The sequence below is a fragment of the Anolis sagrei genome, chromosome 3 (genome assembly GCF_037176765.1).
Source record: "Anolis sagrei isolate rAnoSag1 chromosome 3, rAnoSag1.mat, whole genome shotgun sequence".
Taxonomy (NCBI): Eukaryota; Metazoa; Chordata; class Lepidosauria; order Squamata; family Dactyloidae; genus Anolis; species Anolis sagrei.
In genome coordinates this window covers 175,934,187-175,956,535 of record NC_090023.1, presented here as the reverse complement: position 1 = coordinate 175,956,535, position 22,349 = coordinate 175,934,187, and the positions used below count along the sequence as shown (strand labels likewise).

The following is a 22,349-nucleotide window of genomic DNA, read 5'->3' as shown; positions in this document are numbered from 1 at the left end:
CTTCCTTCGCTCAGCCTTCCCTAAGGTCCAGCTCTCACATCCGTAGGTGACTACAGGGAATACCATGGTTCCAAGACATACACACCCTGAAACCATGGATAATGGTGAACCCTATAATTCAACTATACTTTGGGCAGAAGCATACTGTAGAATCACACTGGAAGACCTAGAGAGGTACACAAATACTTTGGGGAGGAGAGGAGGATATTTTTGGAGTGTGAGTAAGTGAAACCGTGGATATCGCATCTGCTCATAAGTCTTATAACTCAAAGCACCGGGATTGTGGCGCAGCTGGCTGAGTGCCAGCTGCATTAAGATCACTCTGATCAAAAGGTAATGAGTTCGAAGCCAGCCCGGGTTGGAGTGGGTTTCCAACCAATTGTGTGTAGCCTGTTGTCGACTTTTGCAACCCGAAAGACAGTTGCATCTGTCAAGTAGGAAAATTAGGTACCACCTTAAAGTGTGGGGAGGCTAAATTAACTGATTTATGAGGCCATAAAGAAGACTCCAGCAGAGCATTCCAGCGGGGAAGCATATGGGGAATGCGGAAGTACTTCATCAGTGTCGCAGATGGACGTTGAAAGTGACAGCTCCCCTGGCGGCCAGAAAAAATAGCCTCTGTATATGTTGTATGTTAAAATTGGCATTGAATGTTTGCCATATATGTGTACCTTGTAATCCGCCCTGAGTCCCTTGCGGGGTGGGAAGGGCGGAATATAAATGCTGTAAATAAATAAATAAATAAGATAGCTCTTCATGCCTCCGTTGAACTTAAAAATACAAGATTTCTGTCATAATACATGTGATTGTCAGAATCCACACCATTCCATATATATATCAGCAATCATTTAACACAACTAGTCTTCTGGAAATGATGCAGTCATATTCATCTTATACATGATGTGGCCAATTGTTCAGATTTTGCTCAAGCAGCCCCCATCCAGCTATCTGCTACCTGATGTGGAGAAATGAAGGGTACTCAATTTCCAAAGCTGACAAGGAACAAGAGATCTGAAGGGTACAGAGTGCGTCAGCATGCTAGGGGTCTGAACACTGACAAATGTTTTCCATCCATCACACTATATAGAGATTGCATTTCCATGACATAAAATGCTCATGACGTTAGTTTACGATCTGCCACTCTCTATTGAAATGGATGTGCCTATTTGTGAAAAGTGGGAGAGGATGGGATCTGATAGTCCATCCACAGAAGCTCAGCATCTGTGTTTTGTTGCATTGCCCAATGTCAGGATTCTAACTTTGAAAGACTATTTCTACCCATCAAATGAAAAAGACAGCTTGCACTTTCTTTTTCTTTTCCTCACCTCCTCTGTGAATGTGAGAAGGATGCTAATACTTGTGAAATGGGCTTTTCCATTCCTGCATTTTCTCACTCAGTTGATTGCTGCACATTTGCTGTTATCTCGGAGATACTGAGCACAGTATTTTCATCCGGAATTGTAGGATGGCAGCCAAAACAATGGGGATAATCATAACTACACTGCATAATATAAAAAGATACATAACTGTATGGTTCATGAGTAAAACTCAAGTACATAGAGTCGGGTAATACAGTCAACAGACCACTAAAATCTAATCAACAGGAAGTGTCCCACCGGAGTGGAAATCATCTATTGGACAGATGGCAAGCTATTTAACCTCAGCAGATTGAAAGCCAAAACCAAGGTTACAACAACATCTACTATAGAATTTCAGTATGCTGATGACAACATTGTCTGTGCGCATTAGAAGAAGACCTACAAGCCACTCTAAACACCTTTGCAGAAGATCGGCCTGCCATTCAACATTGAGAAAACCAAAGTGCTGTTCCAGCAGTCACCAGCCAATCCCTCTCCAATGCCAGAAATACAGCTTAATGGTGTAACATTAGATAATGTTGATCATTTCCACTACCTTGGCAGTCATCTCTCCACAAAAGTCAACATTGACACTGAAATACAACACCGCCTGAGCTCTGCGAGTGCAGCTTTTTTCCGAATGAAGCAGAGAGTGTTTGAGGACCGGGACATCCGATTCCGTAGGGATACCAAGGTGCTTGTTTATAAAGCTACTGTCCTCTCCAGACCCTTGATCATTTTAGTTGCCCTCCTCTGGACACGTTCCAGATTGTCAATATCTCTCTTCAATTGTGGTGCCCAGAATTGGACACAATATTCCAGGTGTGGTCTAGCCAAGGCAGAATAGAGGGGTAGCTTGACCTCCCTGGATCTAGACACTAGACTCCTATTGATGCAGGCCAAACTCCTGTTGGCTTTTTTTGCCGCTGCATCACATTGTTGGCTCATGTTTAACTTGTTGTCCATGAGGACCCCAAGATCTTTTTCACACGTACTTCTCTCGAGCCAGGCATTGTCCCCCATTCTGTACATTTGCATTTCATTTTTTCTGCCTAAGTGGAGTATCTTGGTAACACGCATCAAATGACAAACCTGTACATATCCACAAGCCCTAATTGTTCCCATGAAGCAATGGACAACTCAAGTAATCAAAGAATAAATATAAACCAGCTCTCAGATATGAGCTACAAGATTTATGATTCAACATGTTCCTGATTCAGAGTCACAAGGTGTAGCCACACTATACAATTACAGCAGTTTGATACCATCTTAATTGCTGTGGCAAAATTTAGGGAATCTTAATATTTGTTGTCTGGTAAGGGATTTTAAATTCTGTGCCAAAGAGTTTTAATATTGTGATTCTCAACCTTTTGTTATCTAGATTTTTTTCTCAAGTTCATCTCTGAATAGTTGCAGTCCACATGTTCAATGTTCAAGGATTCTGGAAGCTCAAGTTCAAACTACTAGCTGGGCCAGATCTTTGGAACTACTGCTTTTGCACCTTTAACTGGTTTACAATTCAAGTTGCACCAGAATGCCATCATTTTGCAGTGTAAGTACAATAACATCATCTTAAACTTTCCACTTTCCCCACACTCTTCCAGTTGCAATATCTGGATGATAGTAACTCTCTTCTAACTTCCAGGATGGAAGTAACAGGGAATGGCAAGGTGATGCAAGTGTGAAACCTTCTGGAAGCTCAAAAATGAAGCCAGAGACAAATTTGTAACTAGAGGAGTCCAAGCTCATCATCCCTGGTGCTTTTTTATGCTGGCCTGCATTGCATTGATTGATTTGCGGAGAGACAGATAGATGGGTCTTCTTCAGATCTTATGTCAGATTAGTCATTTTGAACCATGTTAACTGTATAACTTTTGGGAGTTTCTAAAACCCAGATAAATGCTTATTATTTCATATCAAAACCATTGCATAAATTAGTATAAATTGATAAAAATAGAAGGAGCGCAGGTAGCTAAATATCTTTTGACCAAAATGGGCAACAGCAATGGCATTGCCTGTAGCCTCCAACAATTCTTCCTCTGTACATGAAGCAGGGCATAGTGGACAAGCATACAGATGCGGAGTTGCCTGTTCTGCTCCACAGTCGCACAAGGTGTGGGATTCTTTTAGGTAGTGCCATTCTGCCAGGTTGTCTTTTGTTCTGCCCACTCCACTTCTGAGTCTGTTCAGGGACTTCCAAGGTACCCATTCTTGGTTTGCCCCTGGATGAAGACCCTCGTGGGAGGTCATCCAGTTGGGATTTCCTGGTCTAGCTGCCCAGAGGGATACTCTTGTTGTTGCTGGGGGGATGCCCAGAGGGGTGGTAGTTCACATAAAGCTTTTTCTTGATTTGAGGAGGCTGTTAGCCATGTAGTGGGTGGCCTTCGCAGTGTTCAACCTTATTTCTCTCACATTTAGCAGCAACTTGTTGTAATTGGGCTCGGCCTCTTGTAAGCTGCACCGAGTCCTTCGGGAGATGGTAGTGGGGTACAAATAAAGGATGATGATGATGATGATGATGATGATGATTATTATTATTATTATTATTATCTTCCCGTCACACATCGGGAGAGGGGGCAATGCCAGCTAGCTTGTAGAGTTTATCAACAGGTGTAGGTTTAAGACATCCTGTGATTATTCTGTTTCATTCAATGCTATGTCCACCTGCTTTGCATGGGCAGACCTATGCCAAACAGGGCAGGCATACTCGGCAGTTGAGTAAGACAAGGCTAGGGCTGATGTTCGTACTAATTTTGGGTCTGCACCCCATGTGTTGCCAGATAGATAGATGCTAAAAAGATATGATGCATTCTTTCATTTATCGTGTGTGTGTGTGTACCTTGAAGTCACCTGTCAATTTATGGTAATCCCATGCATTTCATAGGGTTTTATTAGACAAGGAATATTCAGAGGTGGTTTTGGCAGTTATTTCCTCTGAAATATATCCTGTCTCACCTGGTAATCATTGGCAGTCTTCCATCCAAGGACTAACAAGGATTAGCCCTGATTAGCATTTGAGATCGCATACAATCTGGTACCATTCGCATATTTAAACAGGCTTCATTTATAATACCAGGGTCCAAATTTTATTTTTGTTCAGAACGTTTGTTAGTCTCGCTAACACTGACAACACTAAATGTAAATAAGTAGTAAATACATTCCAGATCTTTGTTTAATGTCCCCACTATCTTGAGCTATAAATGTAGGGAAGTCAAACATAAAAAACCTATTGTTTATTGGATTATCATGAGAATTAGTGAATACCCAGGCTACAAGTGATATGTGCTCAAGTCAATGTGTAAGTGGCACCATATTTAATTGTCTTTAGATTGTCTTCAATATACAAATAAACAAAACTTCTGAAGACCACAAAATTAATATCTGCACACAGTACTGTATTATTCAAATTGCAACTGAAATTTGCCATAGACACACTTTGCAATTTCAACATTGTCATTACTACCACATAGAGCAGTGGCTCTCAACCTTCCTATTGCAGCAACCCCTCAATACAGGTCCTCATGTTGTGGTGACCCCCAACCATAACGTTATTTTCGTTGCTACTTCATAACTGTAATTTTGTTACTGTTATGAATCATAATGTAAATATCTGATATGCAGGATTTATTTTCATTCACTGGACCAAATATGGCACAGATACCCAATATGAATACTGGTTGGGTTGGGGGGCGGGAATTGATTTTCTCATTTGGGAGTTGTAGTTGCTGGGATTTATAGTTAACCTACAATCAAACAGCATTGTGAACTCCACCAGTGATGGAACTGAACCAAACTTGGCACACAGAACTCCCATGACCAACAGAAAATATTAGAAGGGCTTGATGGGCATTGACCTTGAATTTTGGAGTTGTAGTTCACCTACATCCGTGGCTCTCAACTTGTGGGTCCCCAGATGTTTTGGCCTTCAAGTCCCAGAAATCGTAACAGCTGGTAAACTGGCTGGGATTTCTGGGAGTTGTAGGCCAAAAACACCTGGGGACCCACAGGTTGAGAACCACTTACATACATCCAGAGAGCACTGTGGACTCAAGCAATGATGGATCTGGACCAAACTTGACATGACTGCTCAATATGCCCAAATGTGAACACTGGTGGAGTTTGGGGGAAATAGATATTGACATTTGGGAGTTGTAGTTGCTGGGATTTATAGTTCACCAACAATCAAAGAGCTCCTTGAACCTCACCAATGATAGAATTGGTGAGGTTCCCACACAGACTTCCCACACAGAACCCCCATGACCAACAGAAATACTGTGTTTTCCGATGATCTTTGGTGACCCCTCTGACACCTCTTCACGACCCCCCCAGGGGTCCCAACTCCCAGACTGAGAAACGCTGACATAGAAGTTGGTAACTCATTACTAGCCTATGCCTTGGTAAATCATACTATGCACTCAGTGTGAATTATTCTTTATAGTATAACAGACATATTATTGTGCATCGCGGAAGCACGTTCCAATTTCCTGCTTTATATACACTATGGCTGTGCATTGTTTGTTGCATGATACCCAATCATAACTGGAAGAGGCCGCAAGGGCCATCTAATCCCATCCCTGTAATGCAGCAATACATTACACAATATTGCAAATAGTTGCCATTGTATATCTCTTCGTGCAGAAACGTGTGTTATACTGTGAAGGAGTGCTGGTCTACAACCTTTGTGTTACTCCTTCCTCTTCCACTCACCTGTAATTAGGTTGTCCACTAGGGTTGTTGGCATGCAGAAGATCCCCACCAAGACATCACTGATGGCCAGATTAAGGATAAATATGTTGGTGACGGTTCGCATCTGGCGGTTCTTCAGCACAATGAAGCACACCAGCAGGTTGCCAACCATGCACATGAAGAAGATGAGGGTGTAGGCAACGATGAACATGGCAGCCACAGGAGAAGAGTGTTGGTAGTAGGAAGAGAAGGTATAGTTCCCTCTAAACATCTGATTGTGGCTTTCATTCTTAAGGGAGAGTAGGCTGCTGTTGACAGGATAGAAACTGTCCCCTGAGATCAGGTAAGAAAAACAAAAGAGATAAATAAACATGTGATTCAGACTGAAACAAATAAGAATCTCAATGCCATGAGAGATGAGACATATACATCTACTCTCTGTTTGGCCCCACTAAGAATTGGTTTGTAGAAGCACAAATAGGAAGAAATAAAATAGGGATGAAAGCCTCCAGAGAAGGTCAAACTACAGCTCCCAGCATCCCTCATCATTGGCTGTGCTGCAATCCAATACCATCTAGAGCAGTGGTTCCCAACCTTCCCAATGCCGTGACCCCTTAATCCAATTCTTCATGTTGTGGTGACCCCCAACCATAAAATTATTTTGTTGCGATTTCATAACTGTAATTTTGCTACTGTTATGAATCATAAAGTAAATATCTGATATGCAGAATGTATTTTCATTCACTGGACCAAATTTGGCACAGATACCTGATATGCCCAAATTTGAATACTGATGAGATGGGGGGGGGGGGATTGATTTTCTAATTTAGGAGTTGTAGTTGCTGGGATTTATAGTTCACCTACAATCAAAGAGCATTCTAAACTCCACCAGTGATGGAATTGAACCAAACATGGTACACAGGACTCCCATGACCAACAGAAAACACTAGAAGGGTTTGGTGGGCATTGACCTTGAATTTTGGAGTTGTAGCTCACCTACATCCAGAGAGCACTGTGGACTCAAACAATGATGGATCTTGACCCAACTTGGCAGGAATACTCAATATGCCCAAATGTGAACATTGGTGGAGTTTAGGGGAAATAGACTTAACATTTGGGAGTTGTAGTTGCTGGTTTTTATAGTTCACCTACACTCAGGGAGCTTTCTGACCCCCACCAATGATAGAATTGGGCTAAACTTCCCACAAGGAACCCCCATGACCAACAGAAAATACTGTTTTCTGATGGTCTTTGGCAACCCCTCTGACACCCCTTCTGACCGCCCCCCTCCCCCCCGGGGTCCCGACCCCTTGGTTGAGAAATGTTGATCTAGAGGGTCAGATGATTACCATCCGTGCAGTAAACCCTTCCCTGATTTTTACAGGAAGCGGTGCAGGAGTGTTATGGAATTATGGCAACCTGATGAATGAGAGACCTTCAGGTCATCCCATCATCAGGTCCTGCAGACTCAGGGATGTGGCTTCCTTGATTGAGAATGAATGAATATTCCCCTTTAAAACACTAAACCTAGAGTCGTAATACAGTGAAGATCAGAGGGAAGCAGCAGCCAAACCATTCTTTCTGACTGCTTTCAAAGCACTCATGTGTTTATATCCCACTGTTTGTATTCAAAACGATTTCCAACAAAAATAGAAACAAAAAACCTCAACCTCAGAACCGTTCATAAAAATATAGTTAACTAGCTGTACCTGCCACAAGTTGCTGTGGACAACCTTCCCTCCCTCTTACTCTCCTTATTTTCCTCCTTCCTTTGCCCCCCCCTTTCCTTCCTTCCCTTTTCTTCTTTCCTTCTCTTCTTCCTCCTCTACCTCTTTCCTCCCTCCCTCCCCTTTTCTTTTCCTTCCACTTTCTCTCCTTTCTTCCTTCTCTACCTCCTTCCTTCCCTCCTTCGCTTTTTGCTTCCATCCTTCCTTCTCTCTTTCCTTCCTTCTCTCCCTCTTTCCTTCTTTCCCTTTTTTCTTTCCTTCTCTCCTTCCTTCTCTACCTTTTTCCTCCCTCCCTTTTTCTTTTCCTTCCACTTTCTCTCCTTTCTTCCTTCTCTACCTCCTTCCTTACTTCCTTCCTTCGCTTTTTGCTTCCATCCTTCCTTCTCTCTTTCCTTCCTTCTCTCCCTCTTTCCTTCCCTTTTTTCTTTCCTTCTCTCCTTCCTTCTCTACCTCTTTCCTCCCTCTCTTTTTCTTTTCCTTCCACTTTCTCCCCTTTCTTCCTTCTCTACCTCCTTCCTTCCTTCCTTCCTTCCTTCCTTCCTTCCTTCCTTCCTTTGCTTTTTGCTTCCATCCTTCCTTCTCTCTTTCCTCCCTTCTCTCCCTCTTTCCTTCCCCCCTTCCTTGCTTCCATGCTTCTTTCTTTCTTTCTTTCTTTCTTTCTTTCTTTCTTTCTTTCTTTCTTTCTTTCTTTCTTTCTTTCTCCCCTTCCTTCCCTCCCTCTTCCTTCCCTTTTTTCTCTATTGTCATTTAGCTTTTTTGGGTTGTTAATTCCTTTCTGCTGTTTTTTTTTTTTGGGGGGGGGGGTGTATGAGTGATGGTCACTTGTTGGTATGTTAGGGGTGTGGTGTCCAAATTTGATGTCAATTAGTCCAGTGATTTTTGAATTATGCTAACATTTTATTTTTATTTATATAAATTCTGACATCACTAAATATTAACAACAGCAAACAATTAAATATGTGTCCACAGAAACACACACACACTCACACACACACACACACACACGCCAATGCATAAAGAAATGTGCCATAATAAATGTATTGATCTTTCTGGAGCCCCTTAAGCACTTTCTTATACAGTATAGTTATTGTTGTTCTTATAGTTATTGAAGCACTCCTTGGCAGTCACTTCCTCATTACATTTATCTACAATAAAACAGGACTTAGGAAGTCGTTTCTAGCTGGAAGCCAAACTTTTTTTTAAATCATGTCAGAAGCAACTCGAGAACATACTGAAAGTCACTTCTGGTGTGAGAGAATTGGTCATCTACAGAGACGTAGCTCCGGGGATGCCCAGATGTGTTCCCATCCTGCTGGGAGGCTTCTCTTATGTCCCTGCAAGCTAGAGCTAACAGACGGGAGCTCACTCTGTCTCACGATTCGAACTGGCAACCTTCAGATCAGCAACCCAACCTTCAGGTCAGCAATCCAGCCAGCACAAGGGTTTAACCCATTGTGCCACCACAGCTCTGGAGCCAAACTAGTACAATGTACAGAAAAGGGATTTTCAGCAAATTTGACATTAAAAAATAATGTTATTTCTTCAACAAACCCACATGCCCAATATTGCCACATGTACTCATTCAGTCATGGCATTTTCCCTGGTTCTGGAGAATGTCAATGGTCACATGTTAGCAGTAGATGGGGTCTCCTACTAAATTGGGATTGGACACTTTGCTGTTATGTTGTGCCCTGCGCTATGTTTGCCATTAACTTTGGAACACACTTGTATACACCCATCCATCAACACACATAAACCATTTGCATGCACAAACGGTCTCTCCCACAGTGCAAACCCTGAAAAACAAAACAAAGCTGCCATTGTTCCTAACCTGTCAAAATTACAAAACCATAATTATCATGTTTTGTGGCTATGTGAAACAGAGTGGAATCCAGCTCTATTGTCACAGCTGGGTAATGATGGGAAGAGTGTCGCATCAGAAAAATAGATTAAATGGTCATAGGAAGGGACATTTCTGCAACAAGAAGAAAACAATTTCCCCTTCGCTCTACCCTGGATAGAATTAAGTATGGGGGTGCTCAATATGGAGATGTTGGGTACATCTACACTGCTGAGTTAATGCAATTTGACACCCCTCAATGCTATGGGAGTTGTACGTTTTCAAGGACATTTGTGCCAGTGCCTCACCAAACTGCAAATCAGAGGATTCCATAGCACTGAGATATTGCAGTTAAAGTGTAGTCAAACTGCATTAATTTTACAGTGTAGATCCATCAATTGAGAGCAGATAAAAATGCAAGAAATAAATCGAGAGGAAAGTGAAGCTGTGTTGGAGCTCAGCTTGTGATTGTGTTCCAGGATCAGGGTGCTTTGGATGTGGGGAGTGATGCCAGTGAGTTTCAAGATGAGTTTCAAGATGACAATGGTTTGGTCAGTGATATTAAGAGAATTTCTTATCTTTTTCTCTCAGAGCCTAGCAACCTGCTGAAGCCACTGTTCGGCTCTCCTCTTTTGACTAATCTCCTCGCGTCTATCTCATTAATTTCTGCAGCTGGGCCAGGTGCCGAGCTGTTTTCATGTTCCCTATCATGGGAAGATCAAAGTCTAGATTCCCATGAAAATGTCCTTGAGGGGTGTGGGGATGATGGTGTGCTTTCTGAATTGTTACCAGAGACTTCCCATGATAGGGAACATGAAAACAGCTCGGCACCTGGCCCAGGAGATTAGTCAAAACAGGAGATCCAAACAGTGGCTTCAGCGGGCTGCTAGGCTCCGAGAGAAAAAGATAAGAAATTCTCACTTAAAACAAAACCAATTTCTGAATGTATTGTCGAAGGCTTTCATGGCCGAAATCACTGGGTTGTTGTAGGTTTTTCCGGGCTATATGGCCATGTTCTGGAGGCAATTTTTCTCCTCGAAACGTCAGGAGAAAAATTGCCTCCAGAACATGGCCATATAGCCCGGAAAAAACTACAACAACCCAATTTCTGAATGCTAGAGACTTAGCTAATGAGGAGACAAAAGTCCCAAGTACAGGATATGTAGTCAGATGAAGCATCGTTTGGAATCAAGTCAAGATCTCGTTCTTGTTCATGGAAGTTTTGTTTGGGAAATTCATGTTTTAAGTGCCATTTCGTTTCATGATTTTGATTCTTGGATTTTATACTCTATATTTATGCCTTGGGATCAAGCTTCCCAATTTCCTGCATTTTACTTGGGGAAGTTTTGACTTTGTTTTTATCGACTTTGCTGGACTATTACCCTGGGCTACTTTGTTCCTGCTTATCTTCCTACCTAATTGGATTTACCTATTTCTTTAAAGTGTTTTTTAACCTTAATGCTTTTTAATTATCTTCAATAAAAGGATTGTTTTCCATCCAACAGTGTGATGTTTAAAGTCAGAGGGCTTTTCCTGTCCTGGAGTGCAACAACCCAATTGGTAGTGACATTCGCTCCCAAAAAATGAAGGTGTTTGAGACTTCAAATATCCACACTCCTACATATATTTATTTACGGAACAACAGACTGGTTCAAGATTGGGAAAGGCGTACGACAAGGTTGCATACTCTCACCCACCCTTTTTAACTTGTATGCAGAACACATCATGCGATGTGCGGGGCTGGATCAATGCAAAGCTGGGGTAAAAACTGCTGGAAGAAACATTAACAACCTCAGATATGCAGATGATACCACTCTGATGGCCGAAAGCGAGGAGGAGCTGAGGAGCCTTCTAATCAAGGTGAAAGAAGAAAGTGCAAAAGCTGGGCTGCAGCTAAACATCAAAAAAACCAAGATTATGGCAACAAGAATGATTGACAACTGGGAAACAGAGGGAGAAAATGTGGAGGTCATGACAGACTTTGTATTTCTAGGTGCAAAAATTACTGCAGATGCAGACTGTGGCCAGGAAATCAGAAGACGCTTACTTCTTGGGAGGAGAGCAATGTCCAATCTTGATAAAATAGTAAAGAGTAGAGACATCAGACTGGCAACAAAGATCCGCCTAGTCAAAGCCATGGTATTCCCTGTAGTCACCTACGGATGTGAGAGCTGGACCTTAGGGAAGGCTGAGCGAAGGAAGATCGATGCTTTTGAGCTGTGGTGTTGGAGGAAAGTTCTGAGAGTGCCTTGGACTGCGAGAAGATCCAACCAGTCCATCCTCCAGGAAATAAAGCCCGGCTGCTCACTGGAGGGAAGGATACTAGAGACAAAGTTGAAGTACTTTGGCCACATCATGAGGAGACAGGAAAGCCTAGGGAAGACAATTATGCTGGGGAAAGTGGAAGGCAAAAGGAAGAGGGGCCGACCAAGGGCAAGATGGATGGATGACATCCTTGAAGTGACCGGACTGACCTTGAGGGAGCTGGGGGTGGTAACAGCCGACAGGGAGCTCTGGCGTGGGCTGGTCCATGAGGTCACGAAGAGTTGGAGATGACTGAACGAATGAACAACAACAACAACCTACGGATGTGAGAGCTGGACCTTAGGAAAGGCTGAGCGAAGGAAGATAGATGCCTTTGAGCTGTGGTGTTGGAGGAAAGTTCTGAGAGTGCCTTGGACTGCGAGAAGATCCAACCATCCTCCAGGATATAAAGCCCGGCTGCTCATTGGAGGGAAGGATACTAGAGACAAAGTTGAAGTACTTTGGCCACATCATGAGGAGACAGCAAAGCCTAGAGAAGACAATTATGCTGGGGAAAGTGGAAGGCAAAATGAAGAGGGGCTGACCAAGGGCAAGATGGATGGATGACATCCTTGAAGTGACTGGACTGACCTTGAAGGAGCTGGGGGTGGTGATGGCCGACAGGGAGCTCTGGCGTGGGCTGGTCCGTGAGGTCACAAAGAGTCGGAGACGACTGAACGAATGAACAACAAACATATATCTATACTATGACCTCATCACATGGACCATTGGAGACAGCACAACACGGGAGCCCTCCCATGTTAGGAGATGAGCGTCCTACCAAGACCAGTGGCATTATGTGATGGGCAGCATGCTCATCCGTCGTTGGACTGTCCCTATTTATTTATTTATTTGTGATATTTCTAGCTCGTCTTTCTCAGCCCTAGGCAACTTAAGGCGGGTTACAGATTGGCAACAATTCGATGCATACATTCATAATAAATACAATTAAAAGCATTCAGTATCTATGTAAATAAAAATGTAACGTTCGTTTGTGGGATTAACATAACTCAAAACCTACTGGACGAATTGCCGTTACATTTGGCCACAAGACACCTACTAACCCAAGAAGTGCCCGTCACTCAAAAAAATTGATTTTGTCCTTTGGGAGTTGTAGTTGCTGGGATTTATAGTTCACCTCCAATCAAAGAGCATTCTGAACTCCACCAGTGATGGAATTGAACCAATCTAGGCACACAGAACTCCCATGACCAACAGAAAACACTAGAGGAGTTTGGTGTGCATTGACTTTGAGTTTGGGAGTTGTAGTTCACCTACATCCAGAGATCACTGTGGACTCAAACAATGACGGATCTGGACCAAACTTGGCACGAATATTTCACATGCCCAATTTTGAACGCAGATGGAGTTTGGGGGGAATAGACTTTGACATTTGGGAGTTGTAGTTGCTGGGATTTATAGTTCACCTACAATCAAAGAGCCTTCTGAACTCCTGTAACTGAATGATGAAAATTTTAATGAGAATGGCGTAGAGTGGTTGGATTTCCAGGCTCTACAATGTGGGGAGCCCAGGTGCTTTTGTCAACAGTCCCCATCATCCCATACCTTTGTCCATGCTGGGTAGGATTGATTGAAGTTACAGGCTGAGCAGCATATTGAGATCTACTTTTTCTACCAGGAGGTCTCTACAATTAATACTTTCAAAGCATGTGGGCTACACAGAATAGACTGCCTTCAGTCCACTGCACAAAGTGACAAACTAGAGACACTTGTCATGGATTGCAGCAAATTAATTGTTAGATGCTGATTTATAGCTTGCTTTGCTCCCTAAAACTGGGACTGGAGGCAGCTTGTGGTAGAAGTGCATAAAAAGCAAACAAGTTCCAAGATCAGAGCAGAATTAAATTAAAGACATCATTGAAGACAATTCAAAACGCTATTGGAAAGACACCTCGTACATCAAAACTAAGAGGCGAAACATAAAAACATTTTAGTAACTGCTCCCGGTGGCGCAGTGGGTTAAACCCTTGTGCCAGCAGGACTGAAAACAGACAGGTCGTAGGTTTGAATCCGGGGAGAGCGCGGATGAGTTCCCTCTGTCAGCTCCAGCTTCCCATGTGGGGACGTGAGAGAAGCATCCCACGAGGATGGTAAAACATCAAACATCCGGGCATTCCCTGGGCAACGTCCTTGCTGACGGCCAATTCTCTCACACCAGAAGCAACTTGCAGTTTTTTAAGTTGCTTCTGACAGGGGAAAAAACTGCTCAGTTACCTTCTTTTAAAAGTCCACTGAAAAAAATGCAATAGAAAGGGATGTTCAGAGTCTAGTTCCCCACCTAAACTGACATATAATCCATTATATGATCAGTGCAGACCCATATAATGCTGTTCAATGACACTGACTATATAATGTCATTAAACTGTATTATATGGCAGCTCCTATATTTGATTACTGTATTTTAGACTAAAATGATCCTGTTATAACTGCTCTATTCCTGTGCTGTTGAGCAGCCTGTTCTCCAACTTGTTTGTACACCATCCCAAAATGAGACTAGAAGTATTTCTGGTTGTTGCCTACGATATCTGTTTTAGTATTGTTTATGATGTTGGCTGTGCACTGTTTTAATATTTATTTGCCTTGTTTTAATTGTATGTTTTTTGGGCTTGGCCGCATGTAAGCCACCCCAAGTCCCTTTGGGGAGAAGGAGGCGGGGTAGAAAAATAAAGTTGTCAAAGGCTTTCATGGCCGGAATCACTAGGTTGTTGTAGGTTTTTTCGGGCTATATGGCCATGTTCTAGAGGCATTCTCTCCTGACATTTTGCTTGCATCTATGGCAAGCATCCTCACTACCTCTGAGGGTGCTTGCCATAGATGCAGGTGAAACGTCAGGAGAGAATGCCTCTAGAACATGGCCATATAGCCCGAAAAATCCTACAACAACCTAAAAATAAAGTTCTTCTTCTTCTTCATTGTATGAGTCTACACTAACTATATAATGCAGTTTCAAACTGTCCTATATGCAGTGTAGATGGGGTCTTGGATACACTCGTAAGGTTGGATCTACACTGCCATATCATCCAGTTTCTGATCCCAGATTATTTGCTTTGAACTGGATTATATGGCAGTGTAGACTCATATAATCCAATATAATCCAGTAGATCCCCTCCCCACAGAAAAAATAAAGCTGTAAATAATAAATCTTGGAAGGAGCTTCTGGTGGTGCAGTGGGTTAAAGTGCTGAGCTGCTGAACTTGCTGACTGAAAGGTCGCAGGTTCGAATCCGGGGAGTGGCATGAGCTCCTGCTGTTAGCTCCAGCTTATGACAACCTAGCAGTTCGAATAATAATAATAATAATAATAATAATAATGTAGAGAAATAAAAATGTAATGTTCGTTTGTGGGATTGACATAACTCAAAAACTACTGGAGGATTTGATGCCAAATTTGGTAGCAAGACACCTATTAATCCAAGGAGTGACCATTACTCAAAAAAATTGATTTTGTCCTTTGGGAGTTGTAGTTGCTGGGATTTATAGTACATATACAATCAAAGAGCATTCTGAACTCCACCAATGATGGAATTGAACCAAACTTGGCACACAGAACTCCAATGACCAACAGGAAACACTAGAATGGTTTGGTGGGCATTGACCTTGAGTTTTGGAATTGTAATTCAACTACATCCAGAGAGCACTGTGGACTCAAACAATGGAGGATCTACACCAAACTTGGCACGCATACTCAATATGCCCAAATATGATCACAGATGGAGTTTGGGAGGGGGGGGGGGATAGACCTTGACATTTGGGAGTTGTAGTTGCTGGGATTTATAGTTCACCTACAAAAAGCATTCTGAACCCCACAAACGATAAAATTGAACCAAACTTTCCACACAGAACTCCCATGACTAACAGAAAATATTGTGTTTTCTGGTGGTCTTTGGCAACCCTTCTGACACCCCCCTCGCAACACCCCCCCCCCCCCCCGGGTCCCAACCCCCGGGTTGAGAAATGCTGCCTTAAGGCCATCCAGTCCAACTCTCTTCACCAGGGTAAGAAAACATAACCAAAGCCCTCCTGATAAGAGCCATCCAGCCATAGATATAGATAGATATATTTGATTTACACACACACACACATATATATGTATATGACAGATATGGTATCATAGATCTGAAAGGGACCCCTAAAGAAGGACTATGATATGTCGCATATTCCAGAGTAGGCAAACCAGACCATCTCTACATCAACACTGACAAAGAAACAAGAAAAAATACTGTTTGCCCACAAGCATCAAGAAACTACATATATTAGAAACCAACACTTTCTCATTACTTTATTTTCCAGAAAACCAGATTGGGCCACAGCAACATGTGGCAGGGGACAGCTAATAATAATAATAATAATAATAATAATAATAATAATAATAAATCTTTATTTATATGCTGCCACCATCTCCCCAAACGGGACTCAGAGTGATTTACATGAGGCAAACATGCAAATGTGACTAGAACAATAGGAAGGTAACAGCACTCCATGAAGTCATGCTGGCCACATGACCTTGGAGATGTCTACGGACAACGCTCGCTCTTCAGCTTAGAAATGAAGATGTGTCAGAGTCAGATACATCTTCATTTCTAGAGTCAGACACAACTGGACTTAATGTCAGGGGAAAACCTTTACCTTAATAAAACTTGGATTTTCGAACTCATCAGAAACCACACATGTGAAAACAACTGTTTAGCTATTTGTAGCAGATACGGCCTCACTGCTTTGATGCAAAGAGATAGCTAGAAGGCATTCAAACAGATGGGATGTAGGAGCAACCGAAAAAGCACTAATGTCTCTTCTCTTACTTCTTTCCTCACCTGTATATGAGAACCATTCACCCCAAAAGTTTCATTCCTGCAAATTGTTAGTTAATCCTATGCAATGGCTCAGTTCTGCAGACTCTGCATAAGTTACATGAGAAAAAAAATCCACTTGGTTTTTAACCAATCTGCCTGGAATGGACCAAAAAGAAATGAAAGAAAAAAGAATGGGAAAAATGTGGGTTTTACCTGTCTCATCTTCCATGTTGCTGTCAGTCTCCTGGTTTCTTCTCCAGCCGTAGAAGCAAAAGGGGTTAATTTAGTCTTTTTGGAGCAGTGAAATAAGATCCACTCCTCAATGTTTCTTTTCTCTAGGCTTCTTCTCTTCTTCTTCCAGAGATGGAGAGGGCAACTGTTTTATTTGAAGTGAAGAATGCTATCTTGAAGAACAGCTGGTCTTAAGAGTCACACTTAAAAATCTGTCGCCCTACAGAGTTTGGAGAGCCTTCCATCTATTACAAAGATGCCGCTTCTTGCTTTATTTTCACTTTCCTCCAAGATTGCCTACTTCAGCTCCGGAAGGAGAAAGATAAAAGCAGGGAATATTTAATTCCCCCCTCCTGTTGTCAAGAGCAGCTACTTGGGAAGCAGCAATGAGGCTTTCGGTTCAAAACAGCGTTATAGAGACTTTGCAAAGATGCCATTTACCTCTATTCATTTTTCATCCTGCAGATTGGAGGGAACCATCACCACCGAGAATGCTTTTTTGCTCCTTCTATGTTGTGTTTTTTTGCTAAAAGCATCAGCTAAGCACAAGTTTTCTCTAGCAGTGGCTGAGAGGGCTAAGTCCTTTCCCAGTATTCCAGACCTTTCCTATAAAGAGCAACTGAATCTCCATGCTCACCTGCAGCAATGCAGCAGGCAGCTGGAGATCTTGTTTTCAATCCAGCTGCTAAGCCTGGAGCAGATGCTGTGTTCACTAGCTTTGCTCTACGCAGGACTTTGCATTCTCTCTTCCCTTCTCTGCTTCTGAGATGCCTTGGCACACACACCTACATGCCCCAAAGGCAAAATAGAAGCCTCTTCTTATCCCTATTGGGGGTGAAGTGAGGGAGATGATGGTTTGGAAAGGAGGAGATGGAGCAGCAGCAGGTGGATGCATAGGCAAATAGCCGGATGATGAGTTGCCCAACCTTCCAGATTTCTGGCTTATATCAAGCTGGAAAAATCAAATAGTTTTTTGGATAGCATAACAAACAACACGAAACATGCAATCAAGGTTTCTTTTGCTTTGCATATGTATTTCCGGCACTCATATTTTGTTACTCATAGACAGTATTCATCCTTGATAGCTGATTCTATGTAACGTTCCCCTCCATCCATTTCCCAGAGAACGGCACTTTGGACATTGAACTGGACCATATGATTGTTATGATAATGGAAATGGCTACATGACTGTATAATTAATGTTATGGTTTTAATCCGGCTTCAGATCAGGAAGATCCACCATGGACAACCGTTTTGTATTAAATCACCTAATTAACAAACATCTAAAAAGAAAGAGCAGGTTATATGTTGCTTTCATCGACTTAAAAGCAGCTTTTGACAACATCAATAGAGAAGTCCTCTGGCAAAAATTAACAGTCCACAGAACAGATCGCAGATTACTGCTCCTGATCAAATGTCTGTACTCCCAACAACCATATTCAGGTTAGAATGGGAATCAGTGGAGCCCTGACAAATAATAATAATAATAATAATAATAATACTTTATTTATATACCGCTCTATCTCCCCAAGGGGGACTCAGGGCGGTTCCCACAGAACATTGTAGCCCCTACAATTCACAGGCCAGGCCCAAACTTAGCACACAGAGTACTCATGGCCCACTCTACATCCTGATGGGGATGGACCATGGATGATGTGACTTGCAGTATCTTTACACACTTACTGAAACCACTGTGACCCTCATCCAATGACCAATCAAGACCAAACTTAGCACACAGAGCCCCCAAGACCCACACTACATCCTGCTGTAGTTTGGAGGAGGGTGGACTATGGATGATGGGACTTCAAGTACCTTCACTCACTTACTGAAACCACTGCGACCCTAATCCAATGACTGATCAAGACCAAACGTAGCACACAGAGCCCCCATGACCCACGCTACATCCTGCTCGAGTTTGGAGGAGGGTGGACTATGGATGATGGGACTTCAAGTACCTTCACTCACTTACTGAAACCACTGCGACCCTAATCTAATGACTGATCAAGACCAAACTTAGCACACAGAGCCCCCATGACCCACGCTACATCCGGCCGCATGTAAGGGACTCGGTGCCGCTTACATGAGGCCGAGCCCAAAAACAACAATACAAGCAATAATAATAACAATACAAGCAATTAAAATTTAAAAAAACATAGACAATAAAATTAACAGTAAGACAATACACAATTAAAAACAGTGGGAAGGCCAAATGTAAAGTTAAAAATTGGAAATGATGCTGGGACATGGGCGAAAAGGTGAAAGTGGTGTTTGTGGAAAACGTACAAGCAGACCTAATATGTAAAGTGCTTTGGAGGACAAAGTGCTATGGGATCATTATTCTGGGAAGGCACACTGGAACAACCACGTCTTCAAACTCCTTCTAAAGACTGCCAGAGTTGGGGCCTGCCTGATGTTCTTAGGAAGTGAGTGATTCCTGTAAAGATTCCTGTAAAGGTGTAAGACAAGGCTGCTTATTGGCCCCTTTACTTTTCAACATTTATATCAATGACCTGCCAGATTCCCTAAGCAGCTCGGATGTTCACATGCCAAAAATTGGTAACAGACATGTAAATACTCTTTTATATGCAGATGACATGATTTTGATGTCAAATACACAAATAGGATTACGAAGATTACTGAGAAAACCCCCTGCCAAGAAGCAGGAATATTGCATTCAAAGCACCCCTGACAGATGGCCATCCAGCCTCTGTTTAAAAGCCTCCAAAGAAGAAGTTTCCACCACACTCCAGGGCAGAGAGTTCCACTGCTGAATGGCTCTCACAGTCAGGAAGATCTTCCTCATGTTCAGATGGAATCTCCTCCCTCGTAGTTTGAAGCCATTGTTCAGCGTCCTAGTCTCCAGGGCAGCAGAAAACAAGCTTTCTCCCTCCTCCCTGTGGCTTCCTCTCACATATTTATACATGGCTATCATATCTCCTCTCAGCCTTCTCCTCTTCAGGCTGAACATGCCCAGCTCCTTAAGCCGCTCCTCATAGGGCTTGTTCTCCAGACCCTTGATCATTTGAGTCGGCCTCCTCTGGACACATTCCAGCTTGTCAATATCTCTCTTGAATTGTGGTGCCCAGAATTGGACACAATATTCCAGGTGTGGTCTAACCAAAGCAGAATAGAGGGGTAGCATTACTTTCCTAGATCTAGACACTATGCTCCTATTGATGCAGGCCAAAATCCCATTGGCTTTTTTTGCTACCACATCACATTGTTGGCTCATGTTTAACTTCTTGTCCACGAGGTCTCCAAGATCTTTTTCACACGTACTGCTTTCGAGCCAGGCATCGTCCCCCATTCTGTATCTTTGCATTTTGTTTTTTCTGCCTAAGTGGAGTATCTTGCATTTGTCCCTGTTGAACTTCATTTTGTTAGTTTTGGCCCATCTCTCTAATCTGTCAAGATCATTTTGAATCCTGCTCCTGTCCTCTGGAGTATTGGCTATCCCTCCCAATTTGGTGTCGTCTGCAAACTTGATGATGTGGTGGGAATGTAAAGTAGTTAAAAACTTTGGTATCAAATATATTTTAAAAAATGGGAGAAAATTTACACCTTAAATTTGAATTTAAGCCAAATATTTTTTACTCGGAATCGTTGATTTTCAAATAGATAAAAATGATGGTAAGATTTTCTTTTCTCTTACTACGGCCGCAAGAATAAGTATAGCCCGCCTTTGGAAAATGAAAGAGACAGCACCAGTGAATTATTGGATCGGAAAAGAGTACGGATCTGTTGACCCAACAAGTCACCCAAAATAGACTACCATCAAATAAAACAGACTGGAGAAGCATACTTTCTGAAACAAAACTTCACAGAAAAAAAATTAAGTTCCTTCTATAAAAGGATTTTGAAAAAAAATCCAGCTACAGAATTGCGGGAAGGTGGAGTTTTCTCCCCAAAAGGTAATCCAGATGAAGGACTCCTAGAGCTGCAAAGTACTGCCATTGTGGCAGAATGAAAACGTATGATAGCAAGGACGACCGTCCCAAGGATTAGTCATTTTACGAATGCTTCCTGTGATTAAGTCCTAACAGATTGAATTTGTTCCAGCACACTGCCTAAACATGCTGATATATGCTATGCTAGATATATATGGCCCATTAGGCTTATGATGTAATTGAGGTTTTTGAGATTTCATGATGCTCAAGGAGATTAACCCTTAATACCTGTGTAACCATAGAAGCTGTTAGAGAGATTTAACTCCTTAAAGCAGAGTTTCTCAACCTTCCTAATGCCACGACCCCTTAATACAGTTCCTCATGTTGTGGTGACCCGCAACCATAACATTCTTTTGCTACTTCATAACTGTAATTTTGCTCCTGTTATGAAACAATTTGGGAGTTGTAGTTGTTGGGATTTATGGTTGACCTACAATCAAAGAGTATTCTGAACTTCACCAACAATGGAAATGAACCAAACTTGGCACACAGAATGCCCATGACCAACAGAAAACACTGGAAGGGTTTGGTGGGCATTGACCTTGAGTTTGGGAGTTGTAGTTCACCTACAGAGAGCACTATGGACTCAAACAATGATGGATCAGGGCCAAACTTGGCACGAATACTCAGTATGCTAAATGTGAACACTGGTGGAGTGTGGGGAAAATAGGCCTTGGCATTTGGGAATTGTAATTGCTGGGATTTATAGTTCACCTACAATCAAAAAGCATTCTGAACCCCACCAATGATAGAATTGGGTCAAACCTCCCACACAGAGCCCCCATGAACAAACAGAAGATACTGTGTTTTCTGATGGTCTTTAGTGACCCCTGTGGCACCTCCTGGCGACCCCTCCAGGGGTCCCGACCCCCAGGTTGAGAAACACTGCCTTAAAGCAAGGGTCCTCAAACTAAGGCCTAGGGGCCGAATACGGCCCTCCAAGGTCATTTACCTGGCCTTCGCTCAGGGTCAACCTCAATCTGAAATGATTTGAAAGCACACAACAACAACTATCCTTTCTCATCAGCCAAAAGCAGGCCCACATTTCCCATTGAAATACTAATACGTTTATATTTGTTAACATTGTTCTTCATTTAGATTATTGAATTATTTTTTAAAGTAATTTTTATTTATTTTACACAAGTAACATAAAATCACAATGCGGCAGAGTACACATACGAAAAAGAAAACAAGATTAAAAAAGACAAAAAAAAGATAAAGAAAAAGAGAGGAAAAAAAGGTTGACTTCCGTTCTTCCTCCTTTCACCCCATAATGAAGAAAAAGTTTTTTTCTATTGTCCCCACAAAAAATCTATATAAATAAAAATATAATGTTTGTTTGTGGGATTAACATAACTCAAAAACCACTGGACGAATTGACACCAAATTTGGACTTTAAAACCCAAACTAAATGATGCTAAATGACAAAAAAGGGAAGGAAGACGG

The 22,349-nt window shown here is 42.3% G+C and overlaps 1 protein-coding gene across 1 annotated transcript in view; it reads right to left on the bottom strand.

Moving 5' to 3' along the window:
• NPFFR1 (neuropeptide FF receptor 1) overlaps positions 1-17,849 on the bottom strand; it is a 51,376-nt gene extending 33,527 nt beyond the window's left edge. The window contains exons 1-2 of the mRNA XM_060768835.2: positions 16,939-17,849; positions 6,066-6,377 (exon numbers count right to left, since the gene is read on the bottom strand). Of these exons, the coding sequence (XP_060624818.2) occupies positions 6,066-6,377; positions 16,939-16,954 (328 nt within the window). The 5' untranslated portion in view covers positions 16,955-17,849. The remainder of the gene's footprint in view (positions 1-6,065; positions 6,378-16,938) is intronic.
• Between the last annotated feature and the right edge of the window lie 4,500 nt (positions 17,850-22,349).